Here is a 17,808-nt window from a genome sequence, read left to right on the forward strand (position 1 = left end):
ACTTTAACAAGGGATGGGGATGGGAAAATGTGTAATTTTGGATGATAAGGTAAATATTTATTAATTTATTTTTATTTTAACATTTTAAGAAGATGAATATACATGTTATTTAAAAAAAAACCCACACTTACCCAGGGGCGGCACAGTGTATAAAATAATGGTACGGCTCGTGGTTGCCCGACTCGCCTTTCAAATTACTTGTAAGGGCATTTTCACAGATATAACAAATATAACACACACAGACACACAAAGTGGTACGGCCATGTCATACCTCTGTGAAAAGTGGTACGGCCATGGCTATACCGGTTGTACCGTCTGCACTGCCCCACCCCCCACCCCCAAAAAAAACTAATCATGGAACACTATAAAATGTGTTCTCGTATTTCAAGTTCAATATAATCTAACTTAATTCTAAGAAAGATAAGTGTGAACAAGCTTCCCACTCTCCAAAAGCAATGAAAAAAAGAAAGAAATGTTTTATTTAATGACGCACTCGACACATTTTATTTACGGTGATATGGCGTCAGACATATGGTTAAGGACCATACAGAGTTTGAGAGGAAACCCGCTGTCGCCACTACATGGGCTACTCTTTCCGATTAGCAGCAAGGGATCTTTTATTTGTGCTTCCCACAGGCAGGATAGCACAAACCATGGCCTTTGTTGAACCAGTTATGGATTACTGGTCAGTGCAAGTGGTTTACACCTACCCACTGAGCCTTGCGGAGCACTCACTCAGGGTTTGGAGTCAGTATCTGGATTAAAAATCCCATGTCTCGACTGGGATCCGAACCCAGTACCTACCAGCCTGTAGGCCGATGGCTTAACCACTGTGCCACCGAGGCCGGTCCAAAAGCAATGAAATCATTTAATTTATTATGGTCTGGAATGGCTACGAAGTTTCTTGTTTGGATGAGATAAGTTCCATATACAATGTAAACCACAAGACAGCTGGCATGTTATGCTACTACATTAGTGTTGAGTGTACGTTTATTTGTTCTGTCTGTTACTAACGATGGGCACCATGTGAGAACAGGCTACCTGCTTCCTGACCAGTGCTGCCTGTCTACTGCTAACGATGTGTGTCATGTAAATCAGGCCAACCATTACCTTGTTAGATCGGAGGTGATAGGGGAGAAAACAGGTCAGTGTTTAACTCTCACCCAGAACACTCACTGGAATGTTTCTTTTAACTCGGTTATGTAGCCTTTCAGAAACACCTCAAAACTTTCACATGACATTTTTTAAAAGTTATAAAATGAAAAAAGAAAAGAAGGAATAACAAATTACCAAAATATATTACCAAAATATATCAGGGGCAGTTCACTATGACCATGATAGAAGAGGGTAGAAGGGTAGGAGAGAGAGAGAGAGAGACAGAGACAGAGAGACAGACAAATTGAGAGAGAGAGAGAGAGAGAGAGAGAGAGAGAGAGAGAGAGAGAGAGAGAGAGAGAGAGAGACAGAGACAGAGGCAGAGACAGAGACAGAGAGAGAGAGAGAGAGAGAGAGAGAGAGAGAGAGAGACAGACAGACAGACAGACAGACAGACAGACAGACAGACAGACAGAAAGACAGACAGAGATTGAGAGAGAGAGAGAGAGAGAGAGAGAGAGAGAGAGAGAGAGAGAGAGAGAGAGAGAGAGAGAGAGAGAGAGAGAGAGAGAGAGAGAGAGAGAGAGAAAGAAAGAAAGAGAGAGAGAGAGAGACAGAGAGAGAGAGAGACAGACATACAAAGAGAGAGAGAGAGAGAGAGAGAGAGAGAGAGAGAGAGAGAGAGAGAGAGAGATAAAGAGAAACAGAGACAGAGAGGAGAATACTTTGTACACTTGAGAAACATTGATAATTGTAAATGATCCCTAAAATTTTTAAAATAATATTAAAGTGTTTTTATCTACAGCTAAGTGCATTAATTTGTTTTATTGATATGAGCAATCTGGCTACCGTTGTAACTAAATCCAACATATCAGTATTGCACTGTAGTGCAGTGAAGTGCTTCATATTTATTTTAAGTGCATGGAATCAAAGATCAAGCAAATCCTGATACAATTTTAATATTTTTTTCCATGACTGGGCTGTTGATAGCAGGAAATTTTATATCCACAAGTTATTTTTGCTGTGGAAAATATGTTCAGCTTCAGGAGGGAGGGAAGGGAAGGGGTGGGGTGGGGGGCTGTAATGGTTTATTATGCTGACTTGGGATGTAAAACAGACCAAACATATAGGGCCTGTTTGTCTTAAATGCAGGTGTTTATAAGCATTGAAAATAAGTAGTAAGTCAAAAAGACTTTGCAAATTTGTTATAGGGTAATAAAATAAACAAAATTCTTTTTATGCTTTGATACTATAAATAAAGAAGTCTTTAACAGACAAAGACAGAAGCCATGCTGTTAACTGTGCTACCATGATTAATTCATGGAAGAATGATTTTGTAATTTACAGTTTGAATCAATACAGACTTTTGGTTTCAAAAGCTGGAATCGATTCCATTTCCATAGAATCAATAGTGTGATAACCTTTCTGTCTGTTATTAGCCTTAAGATCAATAGCTGTTAGAAATGTTGATGCAATTAGTTTTTTAAAATCAGTTATTTATAAATAAAATAACATTTAAATTTTTAATTTGTCTTGTATTAACCCCCCCCCCCAAAAAAAAAAAAAAAAAAAAAAAAAACAAGAAAAAGACCCTGATTATTTATAGATAATAAAAATTTTACATTAAAAATTCTTTATGCTGAGTTTAATCCAAGTCTATTGGGGTGACTAATACATTTAAGTCTTAACACTTAAAACTGAAAAAAAAGCAACCCACAAACCCCATACCGTCTACTCCTGGGCCCGCGCTTATAAAACTTTTAGAGTCCAGACTCAATCTCAAATGATGTCACACGCATGTAATTTGTATGGGGTTGTCATGACATTACTGTCTCAGACTCTATTAGAGTCTCAGGTCTGGACTCTAAAAGTTTTATAAGCACTAGACCTGGTGTCTTTCATTTGAACTTTCTAAAACTTTAAGACAACATATACCACAGCTTGCAACGTGAAATAACCCACTGAGTATGTCCACTGATGGAATCGATCCTACAACCCATTACACTGTAACCACCTATTTCATTGTTAATTCATTTGTGTGCCTAACTTATACACCTAATTGAGGTTAAAGCATGTCTGTCCTGGGCATACACCTCAGTTATCTGGGCTGTTTGTCCAGGACAGAGGGTTAATAGCTAGCTATTAGAGAGACATAAGTTTATGCCTAACACCTTCCCACCTGCCCTGGATCAAGCCATTGGTCATACCAGAGACAGTTAAAACTTAAATTTTGTTTGGATGTCAAACATTTGGTACTTCTGACATTTAGTCTTAGAGAAGAAACCCGCTACATTTTTCCATTAGTAGAAAGGGATCTTTTATATACATCATCCCACAGACAGGATATCGCATACCACAGCCTTTGATATATCAAACGTGGTGCACTGGCTGGAATGAGAAATACATGTAGCTCAATATGTGTACCGAGGACCCAGGGTGGATATACCTGAACCTAATGAATGTGGGGATGTAACAAATGTTTCGATTTCGATACCCCTCTCCCTATTGAGCTGTTAAAACTCTCTTGATTTAGAGCTATTACTGTATCAAAAGACATACTAAATAGACCGGGAGCGGGACGTATACCAGTGGTACAGTGCTCGCTTGATGTGTGGCCAGTTTAGGATCGATCCCTGTCGGTGAGCCCATTAGGCTATTTCTCGTTCCAGCCGGTGCACCACAACTGATACATCTAAGGCCGTAGTATGTGCTATCCTGTCTGTGGGATGGTGCATATAAAAGATCCCTTGCTACTAATGAAAAAATGTAGCGGGTTTCGTCTCTAAGACTATATGTAAAAATTACCAAATGTTTGACATCCAGTAACTGATGATTAATAAATGAATGTGCTCTAGTGGTGTTGTTAAACAAAACAAACTTCTTAAATGTTTTCTTCAATAGACCGGAAATATAACCAGTGAGCCAACATGCACATCCATCATCTTTTCAGAGCCGTGACAAATCACTGCCTCTAATTCCACTTATCACAGACTGAACCAAAATAAACACTATCAGCTATCTACCATTAACAGAGTACTAATGGGCCGGGACACAAAGTTTTAAACGTGAACACACAACACTTGGAAGTCATTAAGCTGAACAAGTCCACACATGTTCTGATTCATTACTTTTAATGAGCGGGCCGTTAAGAGCAGTTTGAAAATGAATGACTCAAAGATGAAGCTGGCTGGCTGAGATCCAGATACGTGATGATACACACACCTCCTGGTTTACTCCAGGTCCCGCTCACGTATCACTGATAATTCAACAACGTGTTGATACCCTGCACCAGTAGTTACCATCATTTATCAAATCATCGTTCTCATAGTGGTCGCTTTCAAATTTACCAAATACTTATGCCTGTAGTGGTAAGTTCAAACTTTACTGTAATTTACCAAATACTTATTCCTGTAGTGGTAAGTTAAAACTTTACTGTAATTTACCAAATACTTATTCCTGTAGTGGTAAGTTAAAACTTTACTGTAATTTACCAAATACTTATTCCTGTAGTGGAAGTTAAAACTTTACTGTAATTTACCAAATACTTATTCCTGTAGCAGTAGCTTCTTCAATCTTCAGACTTTCTTTGCATAGCAGTTTTGATAGAATTTACAAAATTACTGCACTGATATTTTCCTGTCTAGCATTAATGTCTATACCTCTAATTTTATCTTCTAAATATGGTGATCCTATCAATACATACCTGTCTCTCCAATATGTTACTAAGGTGTATGACCTGCAATCTATACTGTCACTTTCCATGTTTCCAGTGTGTTCATTAGTATGCAGTGACTTTAGCTAGCTACATATATATATATATATATATCAACTTTAAATATACACATCGGATTAATCCAAATATATGCAGATCCACTCCCAGCCTGCATGTATCTGTAATTAAGTATACAATTCAGATTGATGCAAATATATGCAGATTTATTCCCGGCCTATCTCTAATTTAGTCACAACATGTTATAACTGACAAAAAGCAACATGTCTCGTCGTCTTCTTTTTTAACAGTCTGAATATCAATTTATGTCTTGAATGACATATTTACTCAGCAAAATCTGATCAAGGAAGGCACTGATGGTCTGACACAGGTATTTTTTTTATATTATCTATCAAGTGTTACAATGTATAATTACATTCAAAAGCAGAAGTAGATGAAAATGGTTATATAATTGTTTTTATCCTTAATAATAGAAGCACATATCAAAAACATGACTTCCTAACAAATAATGTTTCACATACTATAAATGTATTCATGCTCTCACAGTTGCATCCGTAAATGTTCCCAACGCTATATAACCGTAAATAAAATGTGTTGACTTGTGTCGTTAAATAAAACATTTCCTTTCTTCCTTCCATAAATGTTTATCTCAATGCATGTTTAAAAATAATTAAATTAACACTATTTTTGAACAGTTTCATAATAGAAGTAATTTGTGATGTAAAATTCATGATTGACTGAATTTTTTAAAACAGTATATAAAACTATATATATTTAAATAATAATAATAATAAATATACACATAATTTTTTTAATAATTGTTTTTTTGTTTTTTTAAAATAAATTCCTAACATGAATTGTGATGAATATTCATGGATGCAACTATAATCCAAAATCCCTTGATCTAGGACTTAATGTCGAGTTGAATGTAAATAGTAAGTGAAGTAATATTTATATCTTATAATTAACAACAAAACTTGGAAAGAACTTTTAAAAATTACAAAAATAAAACCAACTGAAAGTAAAAGGTCAACATTAAACAAATAATACATACAATAGGGGTGTAAAGATCCAGATCGGTTTGGGAGTCCTGTCAAAATTAACACACATACACATGTAGTAACTTTTAATGGTGGGAAATGAAAGGAACACCTTAGTACATGTATTTTAAACTTCGGCTATTTGTTAATGATGATTGGATGAAAGGTCAAATTTGTTTTTTAACAGCACCACTAGAACACTCTTTTTTTTTAATTAATCATCCGCTATCGGATGTCAAACATTTGGTCATTTTGACATATAATCTTAGAGAGGAAACCTATTATATATTTCCATCAGTAGCAAGGGATCGTTTATATACACCATCCCAGACAGGATAGCACTTACCACAGCCTTTGATAAACCAGTCGTGATACACCTGCTGGAATGAGAAATAGCCCAATGGCCCACTGACAAGGATCAATCCTAGACCAACCATGCATCAAGTGAATGCTTTACCACTGGGTGGTGTTGGATGATCAGTGAACAAATTAAACAAGAATTCCACAGAACTAAATGTCTTCTATAAATTGATTTTTGTGTCATAGTTGCATCCATTGATGTTCACTTCAATATGTTGAACAAAATATTTTTATTAATTTTATAAAAGAAATAATTATTTTGATATCCACCGATCTTGAACTTAGTTTGTGAGAAGTGGAGTTAAACATGAAAAACAATATCCCGCCAATACAAATAAAAGTAAACATTAATAGATTTTAAAATGTCTTTTTCCATTACTTTATTATTTTAAAACATTTATAAAAATGTGTTTGCGTTTTACTGACTTTAGCATTCAAATGAACAATAAACCAGATTTCATTGGTCTAGGTCTTATAGTTTGTGAAAAAAATCTAATTCAAAAACTTATCGATGAGCTAAACACAAAATCTAATGCCGCCGCCACCACTAGCTCTGCTGCCTGACGTGTCGCAGGATCGATCAACCTCTATGAACTCAGGGTTTTTTCACCTCCCAATCTGAGACCCAAAATTGGCACATCATAGATCGTGGCATGTACTATCCTGTCTAGGGGAAATTGCATATAAAAGGTCCCTACCCACTTTATCATTAGGAATAGCCCATGTGGTGCTTTCCTCTGTCTTTTTCTCTTGATCAAGTATGGAAATAAGCATATGTCAGACACCAAATAGCTGAAGTTTAAAATGTGCTGAGGTGTCATTAAACAAACATTTCTTTCTTTCACTACCACTGCCTCCATTGCTGTCAGGGTTAAACTTAAGGAAATGTGATGGCTTTAAAAAAAAAAAAAAGAGAGAGATTTATTAACCTTATAAAAACAAACATATACTGATGGAAAGAAATAAAGGATCAACAAGAAATAATGACTGCATCAAAAATCAATTCATATTGTCAGAAATAGACTGGGAACATATAGGCAGCACATTCAACACTACAGGCATTCAATCCCACATTACAACTTGGTATGAAATACAGACATTACTACGCTAGTTGTGATTTAAATTTAGTCTGCAATTTGATGTATTCCCTTATTTCTTTCTATCAGTATATTTCACTGAAAACTTTGTCACATTGGTTGTATCAAACATAACATGGAGACAGCAGAATCCAAAGTAGTTAGAAAAAAAACACCAAATCAATCCAAACCCCGTGTACCAAATACTGAGCTGTCAAAGTGATCTGAAACTGCTCCAAGCAATTAAACTAATGTGAAATCGGGAAGCTACTAGCTAGATGCAAGTTACGGTGCTTACTGCTATACAAATGAACTTACCAGACTGAGTCCCACTCTATAGTTAAGTTTATCGATGTCCAGGTTGTCGAGGACTTGCAGAACGGCCTGAAATGGAACAAGCACAGCTGTTATAGCCAAAGCGACATGCAAACAAAGAAACGAGATGGCAGTCTGTGGAGAGAATGTCGTTCATGCTGCAGCTGAAGCGTCTGAAACGGAATCCGACCCAGGCCCAGCAGGCAACGTCTCATGCCAGAAAATAAAAAACTAGAATTATTTGTCAAGCAATCGGTGGCATCGTTATCAGTCGCTGTATGATGTCAGTTTGGAACAAACTGAACAAGTTTAGATGGCAGAAAAAAACACTATAATTGGGACCAATCATCTGGAATAACTCGGAGTTTCTACCCCCTAAGACAGAACATTTTAGAGAAAACTTCTAAAATTGAATTTATTTGTGACATCATTTATAAAGCATGACAGGTCAAAAATGGTCTGTTAATATTGTTATTCAAATCCTGTTTTCATTGGGTAGATTGTTGCAAACAAACAATCTACTAAGATTACCTGTAAATACAAAATATACTGAATAATACTGAAAAGTCAAAAGGAAATTCACAGAGAACCACTTATAACGTTAAAATGCTTTGAAGAATTAACATTAGCACTGCTTACTTTAGGTAAAATCACTAATAAAAAGGATAATTTGAATTGTTAATTGAACTCACTTGCTTCTCATCGAGACCCTTGCCAGGTCGTGCACTTGGTGGAATTAGCACTTCAAATTTGTGACGGAACTCAGAGAAAGGCATGTAGTCGGGGAATCCTGAAGAGAAATAGCAACTAGCAACTATAGGTCTGTTCTTTCTAATGTGACTAGGCAAGCAAATCATAAAATTAAAAAAACAAAGTTAAATAGCCAAGGAATGTCTAATGATATGAATTCTATAACAAGACCAGAAAACTGTTGTATAAGAAGACTGTAAATATTCAAACATTGAATTTAAACAGGTAAAGTAATAAAATTAACTGAATTATGTAAGCTGTTCCAGAATTAATATCATTGAAAAAATGGCAAGAAGCATTTTTTAATACACCCAACTTACTGTGCATAGAGAAAAAGCTTGTTTTGTTTAACAACACCACTAGAGCACACTGATTTATTAATCATTGGCTATTGAATGTCAAACATTCAGTAATTCTGGCACAGTCTTAGAGAGAAAACCTGCTACATTTTTCCATTAGTAGCAAGGGATTTTTTTATATGCTCTATCCCACAGACAGAGTAGCACATACCCAGGCCTTTGATTTACCAGTCACGGTGCACTGGCTGGAATGAGAAATAGCCCAAAAATTATGGAGGCTCCATCTCCTGCATGTGATTAGTTCTGAAATAGCCTTCTCACGCTGGCTACAAAGGTTGGATTAAAAAAAGAAAATCTTGTTTTTGTAATAATAAACCTGAAAATAGCACTAAGCAATAAGGATCTACTGGGTTCATTTCCAAAACAATATACACCAATTTTCAGGTTTTAGAGGTAGTAGTAAAGGTATACTGACAATAAAATTTATGGCAAAACACAATCTATACCCACTGGACAGGATGTTAAATCTGTGCTTTATGTGATATAAATTACATCATGTTGCAGCAAAACGCGATCTATACCCATTAGACAGGATGTTAAATCTGTGCTTTATGTGATATACACTACATCATGTTGCAGCAAAACGCGATCTATACCCATTGGACAGGATGTTAAATCTGTGCTTTATGTGATATACACTACATCATGTTGCAGCAAAACGCGATCTATACCCATTAGACAGGATGTTAAATCTGTGCTTTATGTGATATACACTACATCATGTTGCAGCAAAACACAATCTATACCCATTGGACAGGATGTTAAATCTGTGCTTTATGTGATATACACTACATCATGTTGCAGCAAAACACAATCTATACCCATTGGACAGGATGTTAAATCTGTGCTTTATGTGATATACACTACATCATGTTGCAGCAAAACGCGATCTATACCCATTAGACAGGATGTTAAATCTGTGCTTTATGTGATATACACTACATCATGTTGCAGCAAAACGCGATCTATACCCATTAGACAGGATGTTAAATCTGTGCTTTATGTGATATACACTACATCATGTTGCAGCAAAACGCGATCTATACCCATTGGACAGGATGTTAAATCTGTGCTTTATGTGATATACACTACATCATGTTGCAGCAAAACGCGATCTATACCCATTGGACAGGATGTTAAATCTGTGCTTTATGTGATATACACTACATCATGTTGCAGCAAAACCACTTTTTTCTCAAAATAATGCAAATGGATGTAACACATTTTGGAAATGAACTGGTCATATGGTACAATGAAGGGGAAGAACAGGAAAGAGTTTATTAAACACTATTGGTTAAAACAGGGCAGGGAGTATTAAGACACATGACACCACTACTTATTTTAAGACACTTTATCTTGTCTGAAGGGGAATGAAGGGAAATGTAGGGGTAGTACAGGGCAGGGCGTATTAAAGACACCAAACACCACTACTTAGTTAAACACACCTTGTCTGAAGATCCTGACTGCATCGAGGATCTCGAAGCCACGCAGCTGTGTGCGCATGAGAGGGACGTTCATAATAACCTCCTCGGGCGACTCTGGTTTCACCGTGTGTGACTTCAGCTCACATAGACCTGTGTTGTGCTGGGGAAGCATGCAGTGAACAAAGTGGCTCTTCGTCTTGCGGATTATGTCGATTAGTGTGTCCTGAAAATAACACATGTTCAGAATATAGTTACCTCAAAGGAAGCATGAAGTTTGGTTTGTCGGAGGTCTATTTTCAAGATTCAAAAATACACATCAAGTCACAATGAAAATGACAACTCAATTTAAATCTATACTAGATGGGTCTAAATAAGCTTAACTTGATGAATTAGATTAATATGTTTAAAGTCAAAAAATCAAAAATCAAGTTATTTCTGAAAAAGATAAAAACTCAGCTTTCAATAAATTTAATATTTCAGAATAAAAGTCATTGTTACATACTGGATCAGTGTTCAGAATAAATACAGACATGTAAATTGACTTCAACTAAAAACATTGATAGACGTAAACAAAAGACTTACAACTTGGAACTTGATCTGTAAACAAATGGACTTTTTTTTAAGGCCGGCCGTCCCTGACATGAATGTGCGTCTCATACTGCCGACTCGACGCAGCGAGGCCGTACCCTCCATTCCAACAATAGAACCGCTGACCATACCCCCGACTGGAGCTTTCACAGTCGTAAACAAGGTACTGATGTTGTGTCTGAAACAAATAAATAACTATCAGGTCACATCATAAAGATATTAGGATGACAAAAATACTTGATTCAGCCATTATATCATAAAGATATTAGGATGGCAAAAATACTTGATTCAGCCATTATAGCGTAAAGATATTAGGATGGCAAAAATACTTGATTCAGCCATTATAGCGTAAAGATATTAGGATGGCAAAAATACTTGATTCAGCCATTATAGTGTAAAGATATTAGGATGGCAAAAATACTTGATTCAGCCATTATAGCATAAAGATATTAGGATGGCAAAAATACTTGATTCAGCCATTATAACCTATATTATTAAAAACATTTATTAAGTTTGTGACTGCTGCATATTGTAAGAAATCAAGCAAATTTTTTATTGTGTTAGCAGTTCAAAAGTTTCTTATTATGAAAGACAGCAATATTTTTTTTCTTCAAAGATGCCACTAACATGTACCACTGAGACAAAAACACATTTTGTTAGGAAATGACATACAAAATACTATACAGATAACGATAATGAGATGAATGGTGAAGCCACAGTATTTCCCTTTCACTATGGTACTACTTGACAGAGCTGTGCTCTATGCATGCTATCAGTCGAGATATCTCAGTATCACTTGAGCCTGGGGTACACAGAACCTGCAGTGTCTACAAGGTACCTCATTTAGGGTCATACACTTGCTGGACAAACCCATGTTTACTCTATGTATGGGGCTTTACACCTAACCATTAAGCTATAAAAAGATCAGAGTTACATCTGCATGAAACCAGCTTTTTCAGAATAATACTGAAAAGTCAAAAGGAAATTCACACAGCATCTAAACCTTGAACCAATTCACTGTGGGTGGAAGCTGATAATAGAATAGAACTTCCATCAATGCCTCAAGCGGAACACGAACCCAGTACCAGCTGGCCTTAAGTCTGATAGCTTCAGTGACTTACTTTTTTGAGTCCTGCAGGACGACAGTTGCGTTGCGCGAGATGGGACTCTCTCGACACGCCTTCAGCCAGCCGACCGCGTTATACTGCACGGGGTTTGTGCCCTGGAAGTGGTTCAGAATAAACGTGTGGCCCAGAGATCCTTTCTTCAACAGACTATCCCCTGAAACACACAAACATGAAAATATTACAGTGAGACATACACAACACTTCTGAACACCACTATTAAAATGTCTAGATAGATGCTTGAAAATTAGTCTGCAAAATTAATTTGTTTTAAATAATTTATTACTGTCATCAAAACAAACAATTAAGGGATAACCAGCAGGCTAGTCTACATTAAGATCTCTTCAAACATTTTACAATATAAATATATTCACAAACTAAATAGAATAAGTAACTTGTTCTATATTTACTAACAAAGATAGGAAACAGAAGAAAATGTAAAGAAAAAAGTATTTAAAAAAAGCTAAATTAATTTCTAAAATTGAGTGCAACTGACAGTAAAACTATGACTTATTAACATAAAAGCTTTACCAAACAATGCACATTTATCAGATGGAAAGAATTTGGTTTACTGGTAATGAAAGATAGTTTGGGCAAAAACAACAAATTAAATTGCAGACAAAATACAGAGGTACTAACATCAACAAAACCATACAACGGTATTTTTATTTTACCAATCAAGAAGAAAAATAAAAGATAAAATGTTAAGAGATTAATTACTTCTGACAGGATGCTCTCCATGATTAGAGAAAAAACGATCCATGAAAGAATCCTCGGTTGCTCCTGGAAATATGGCTTCCTCGTCCAGTATCCATAATAACCCTTTCTTCTCCAAATCTCGGAGATCTGTATTGGAAGCTCTTAACTATTGGAAGAAAACATTTATACTTCCAGTGACCACAGGTTAAACAATACCATACTAATGTCAACACTAAAAAACAAAACAAATGTAACAAAGCAGATCAATAACTGAATACAGATTTAACTGGTAACACATTTGGAAGTATTGTTATGTTCTTCTACATCATTATATTTCTTTTTTCTAACATCATAAGATTTTGTGTCCATGTGAGAAAACAAGTATGTAGGAGCTCTGTACCATCTGAACAGTTAAAAATTGTTAACAGAAATCTCACCTCATGTTGCAAGTGGGAATTCTGTCTAAATAATAAATGGATAAGGCGAAAAAACCTAAAGAATTTTATCTTTGTTTCCTAAATATTAATCTTAAACAAAACCTAAAATCCATTACAAAGACAAATGTTTTGTCATTGGTGTTTTCGAGTAATGTGCTGACATTAGACTTACCAGACCCTGCTGAGTCGGTTTATCCAGAAGGGCGACCATAGCTGCTGGGCTGTTTGTTACAAAGTCGAAATCACATTCTATATTTTCCTAAAACAAACAATAAAATACAAAACTAAAATTAACATTAAACAGTATTAAAAATGATGCAAAATACTTTTTAAAATTGCATAAATATACCCTTCATACCCAATCCATAATACACACAGACAGAGACATACAGACAGACACACACAAACACACACACACACACACGTGCATACACTGACACACACACACAAACAACACAGAGACAGAGAGAGAGAAAGAGAGAGAGACACGCACACACACTACATTATACATATAACAGAATTACATGTTACGTAAAAGTCAACAAAATTTAACATGTTGAAAGGGAAATAACTCTGTTAACCTTGATTTGAGACATTTCTTCATAGACTAAAGAGATTTTAAAAACAATGTTTGAGCTGATGTTAAATGAACAATTATGTATTTGATCTACATGCAATTAGAATGTAGTCAGACTATGAGGTAAACAATGTAAACTGAAAACAGATGTTTTAGTCTGCTCACAACCAATACTGAAAAAGGTAACTGGTTGAAAACATTCCAACTTCCAATATTTTTAACAATTATTACTTGTTGACAAATCTAGTGCTCTACATCTGTTACATCGAAGGCCATGGTATACACTGTCCTGCTATGGGAAAGTGCATTTAAAACATCCCCTGCCTCTCCCTCTCTCTATCTATCTCACTCTCTCTCTCTCTCTTAGTGTCACAACAACCACATGTTAGACTCTAAACAACCCCAATAGCTGTGCATTTTTGTGCTGGGGTGTTGCTAAACATTCATTCATTCATTCATTCATGGATTCATTCATTCATTCCTAACAACTGTGGTTTAATATGTGCAGAGGTGCCATTAAATTAACAGTCCTTTTCCTTTCCTTTGTTGACAAAATTACGATTGTGAACTATTGATAAACTGTGCAAATCCTTTCATTTTATGACTAAGTTAATGATGTGCGAAGCTGTGTGACGAACCTGGGCGTATCTGTCCTGCTGCTGTGTGAAGGTGAGGTCGTGGAAGTAGAGCTGTAGCCGCTCCTGGGTGTAGTTGTTACACAGGTCGTCAAACGATGCTCCAGACTGGCGGCCGCACGTCGACGGGTTCTGAAAGCCGGGAGTGTCCACCACCACGATGGACCGTCCAGCTCGGACATTAGATGACAGAGATCTGAGATATAATGACTAAACTTGTGAACATTGTTACATACTCAAAGTAAAACATGTTTTTTAAAAAAGAGAGAGAGAGAAAAACATGAATGCAGTGTATGTTTGACAACAAACTACTCTCTTCCACAAATAATTACCTACTACTTGTTACCGACATATTCTCCTGACAGATGTATCAGTAACGAGAAATCATACATCTACAGTTAAACTGATATATTGTCCATAACTGCATAAAATATTACAAATAAACATATAAAATGTATACAAATACAACTTATTACTCATATTACATTCTAATTTAAAATGTGCCATCTCTTTTTTCAAATGTCAGATGATTAACCTGTTAATGAGGGAGACGATCGCGTTGAAACAGTCCGAGTACAAGCCAACAATGAATCCCTCCAGATGTTCCAGGGCTGAAGCACCAGCGTCAACTCCGTAACCTTTGTCACCAGCACTTGACACTCTGAAAATAACAAACAATAATTATCCTGAAATAAGCTCTACTTGAAATATTTCAAAATATACTTGGGTTTTTTTAAAAATAAATATTAGTAACAACCGACTAGGTATTGTACTGATTTCAAGCATACAATAGTGTATGAGAGTTCTAACTACACAGTCAATTCCTATAACTTAAGATGCATCCTAACCGGCCGTGAGTGACGCAAGCGATGCGAGAGATTATTTTAGAAATCATTGATTTCAATTGCCGTATCCTAACCACACGCGTACGGCACGATGGATAAATGTGTCGAATCGGATGCGTCCAGTTAGGATACGACAATTGAAATCAATGATTTCTAAAATAATCGCTGACATCCCTCGCAGCCGGTTAGGATACAGCTTTAGTCTAATGCTTATAATCAAGAATTCTGTTCTGAGCACATACTTTAACTATGTGCCAGTTAGTGATAGACAAAATGATGTAGTGTTTTGTGCTAACTCTGGGATGCAAGCTCGGAAATTGTCATGATTACAACCAATGGCTTTACCACTGCAACATTCAACTTTATTCATTAACCAGTTCTATAGCAATATGTCAATAACCTATTTATTCTTCTACACCTGGCACAGTAAACAGTGTAAAACTGTTAACTTACTCATTATCTTAAAATAACTCTAAAATCACAATGTTAAAGAAGTAACTTCAGTATCAGAACTACATTTTAATAATATTTCTGAATGACAAAAACATATTACATTCCAATTATTTTATGTATGGTTATGTCAAATTAAAGATTCATGCACAATGTCACCTTAGGAGATATATTGTCAAACATTTCACAGATATTCATATTTCTCTTACATATGCTCGTAAAAACCACATCAATCATAATATGCATGTTTTTGATGTACATCATCAATCAATGTCAGAAACACTGACAATGCACTGAAATGCAGCATAAAATACTGTATAAAACAATCCTTCTATATACTTTGTGACCTTTTGGTAATAAAGAAAAAGAAAATGTCCCGGTGCAAAATAATTAATTTTTACAGAAGATATTTTAATCCAGGATTTGGTAATCTTCACCTATCAGCACTGAAAAGTAACCTACTATTACTCACTATTAGATGTAATATATGTCATAAATACAACACACTTTTCTGAAGATGTAAAGCACAATAAGCCTGCTTCTCTTCAGCCAGTACAGAATATATGTATGTACTTTTTCACAAAGCAAATAGCATCTAGTTCTTTCATCGCCATTCCACTTGTGACAATCTATTATACAGTGTAACCTGTCTAACTGGATCACGCTGGGGACCTAATATTTATTTCATTTAGACAGGATCTGGTCTTTAGAGGGTTGCATTTTATCATTTTAAAAATTTGGGACCATAAAACTTGGGATGTTTTGACAGGATTCCGGATTGTTCACTTCATAGTATTGGACACCATAGCTGAATATCAAATTTTCTTTGAAACATTATACATAACATTATTTTAGTTCACCAGTTATCTTCTGAACAGTATTAGGTGGTCAAGACTGCCTTAATATATATTTGTTTTTAGTCTATGATATATGTAATATCGAAATGTCTCAAAATATCAGACATTTAGATTTGTCTTTGATTGCTGTACTCTATCCTGAAGGAGAATTAAGGTACAGACCCTAGTTTCAACACTTGAAAATTAACACTAAGTTTAGTTAATCTACAAACCTGTAACACATTTGGAAAGAGTTACAACTGAGTGAAACTTGAGTCTGTGACTTTGAAATGGTGAAATACCCTCTAAAACTAGACTAAACCATGACTCCATAACTGTTACTTCTCAGACACACATGCGTTTTTAAAAATGTGAGAAATGCATTTTGTGATATTAAAAACACCAGGATGACCAAAATCACTTCAAATGTATGGAAATGGATAATCTAAACATTAAAGTATGATTTCAGTTATCAAAAATGGCTCTAATAGTAAAAAATATGCCTTAGTGGTTAAAACCCCTGCGCGTGCTGTAATCTCACCGTGGTGCAGGGGTGTAACATTCTCTTTGACAATGGCCAATACAGCACAAATTAAAATTTTGAGTAAAAGTCAGTATCTATTTGTGATGTTTGTGTTTTTGCACAGTTCTTTACACTGGTTTTATTTAAATCTTGAATTTTTATATTGATGTTGATCATCACCTTATTTGTTTGCATTACCATAGTTTGACACCCAATGGCCGATGTGTTTTTTGTGCTGGGGTGTCGTTAAACATTCATTCATTCATTCATTCATTCATTCATTCATTTAGTGGTTAAAAACTAGGGCATGTCCCTTTACTGTTTGTATTGTCATGATTATAATACAGTTAGAAACTATAGTTAGTTATGATTATAATACAGTTAGACACTATAGTTAGTTATGATTATAATACAGTTAGACACTATAGTTAGTCATGATTATAATACAGTTAGACACTATAGTTAGTCATGATTATAATGCAGTTAGAAACTATAGTTAGTCATGATTATAATACAGTTACACACTATAGTTAGTTATGATTATAATACAGTTATACACTATAGTTAGTTATGATTATAATACAGTTACACACTATAGTTAGTTATGATTATAATACAGTTAGACACTATAGTTAGTCATGATTATAATAGTTAGACACTATAGTTAGTCATGATTATAATGCAGTTAGAAACTATAGTTAGTCATGATTATAATACAGTTAGACACTATAGTTAGTTATGATTATAATACAGTTAGACACTATAGTTAGTCATGATTATAATACAGTTAGACACTATAGTTAGTTATGATTATAATGCAGTTAGAAACTATAGTTAGTCATGATTATAATACAGTTATACACTATAGTTAGTTATGATTATACTACAGTTACACACTATAGTTAGTGATGATTATACTACAGTTACACACTATAGTTAGTTATG

At 35.2% G+C, this 17,808-nt stretch overlaps 1 protein-coding gene across 3 annotated transcripts in view; it reads right to left on the minus strand.

Moving 5' to 3' along the window:
• LOC121369334 (unconventional myosin-XVIIIa-like) overlaps positions 1–17,808 on the minus strand; it is a 115,744-nt gene that overhangs the window by 46,479 nt on the left and 51,457 nt on the right. For all 3 annotated transcript variants that reach the window (XM_041494326.1, XM_041494327.1, XM_041494325.1), the window contains exons 10-18: positions 14,745–14,870; positions 14,213–14,405; positions 13,170–13,256; positions 12,582–12,726; positions 11,859–12,018; positions 10,732–10,915; positions 10,171–10,372; positions 8,309–8,406; positions 7,620–7,685 (exon numbers count right to left, since the gene is read on the minus strand). In XM_041494326.1, coding sequence (XP_041350260.1) covers positions 7,620–7,685; positions 8,309–8,406; positions 10,171–10,372; positions 10,732–10,915; positions 11,859–12,018; positions 12,582–12,726; positions 13,170–13,256; positions 14,213–14,405; positions 14,745–14,870 — 1,261 coding nt within the window. The remainder of the gene's footprint in view (positions 1–7,619; positions 7,686–8,308; positions 8,407–10,170; positions 10,373–10,731; positions 10,916–11,858; positions 12,019–12,581; positions 12,727–13,169; positions 13,257–14,212; positions 14,406–14,744; positions 14,871–17,808) is intronic.

The sequence above is a fragment of the Gigantopelta aegis genome, chromosome 3 (genome assembly GCF_016097555.1).
Source record: "Gigantopelta aegis isolate Gae_Host chromosome 3, Gae_host_genome, whole genome shotgun sequence".
Taxonomy (NCBI): Eukaryota; Metazoa; Mollusca; class Gastropoda; order Neomphalida; family Peltospiridae; genus Gigantopelta; species Gigantopelta aegis.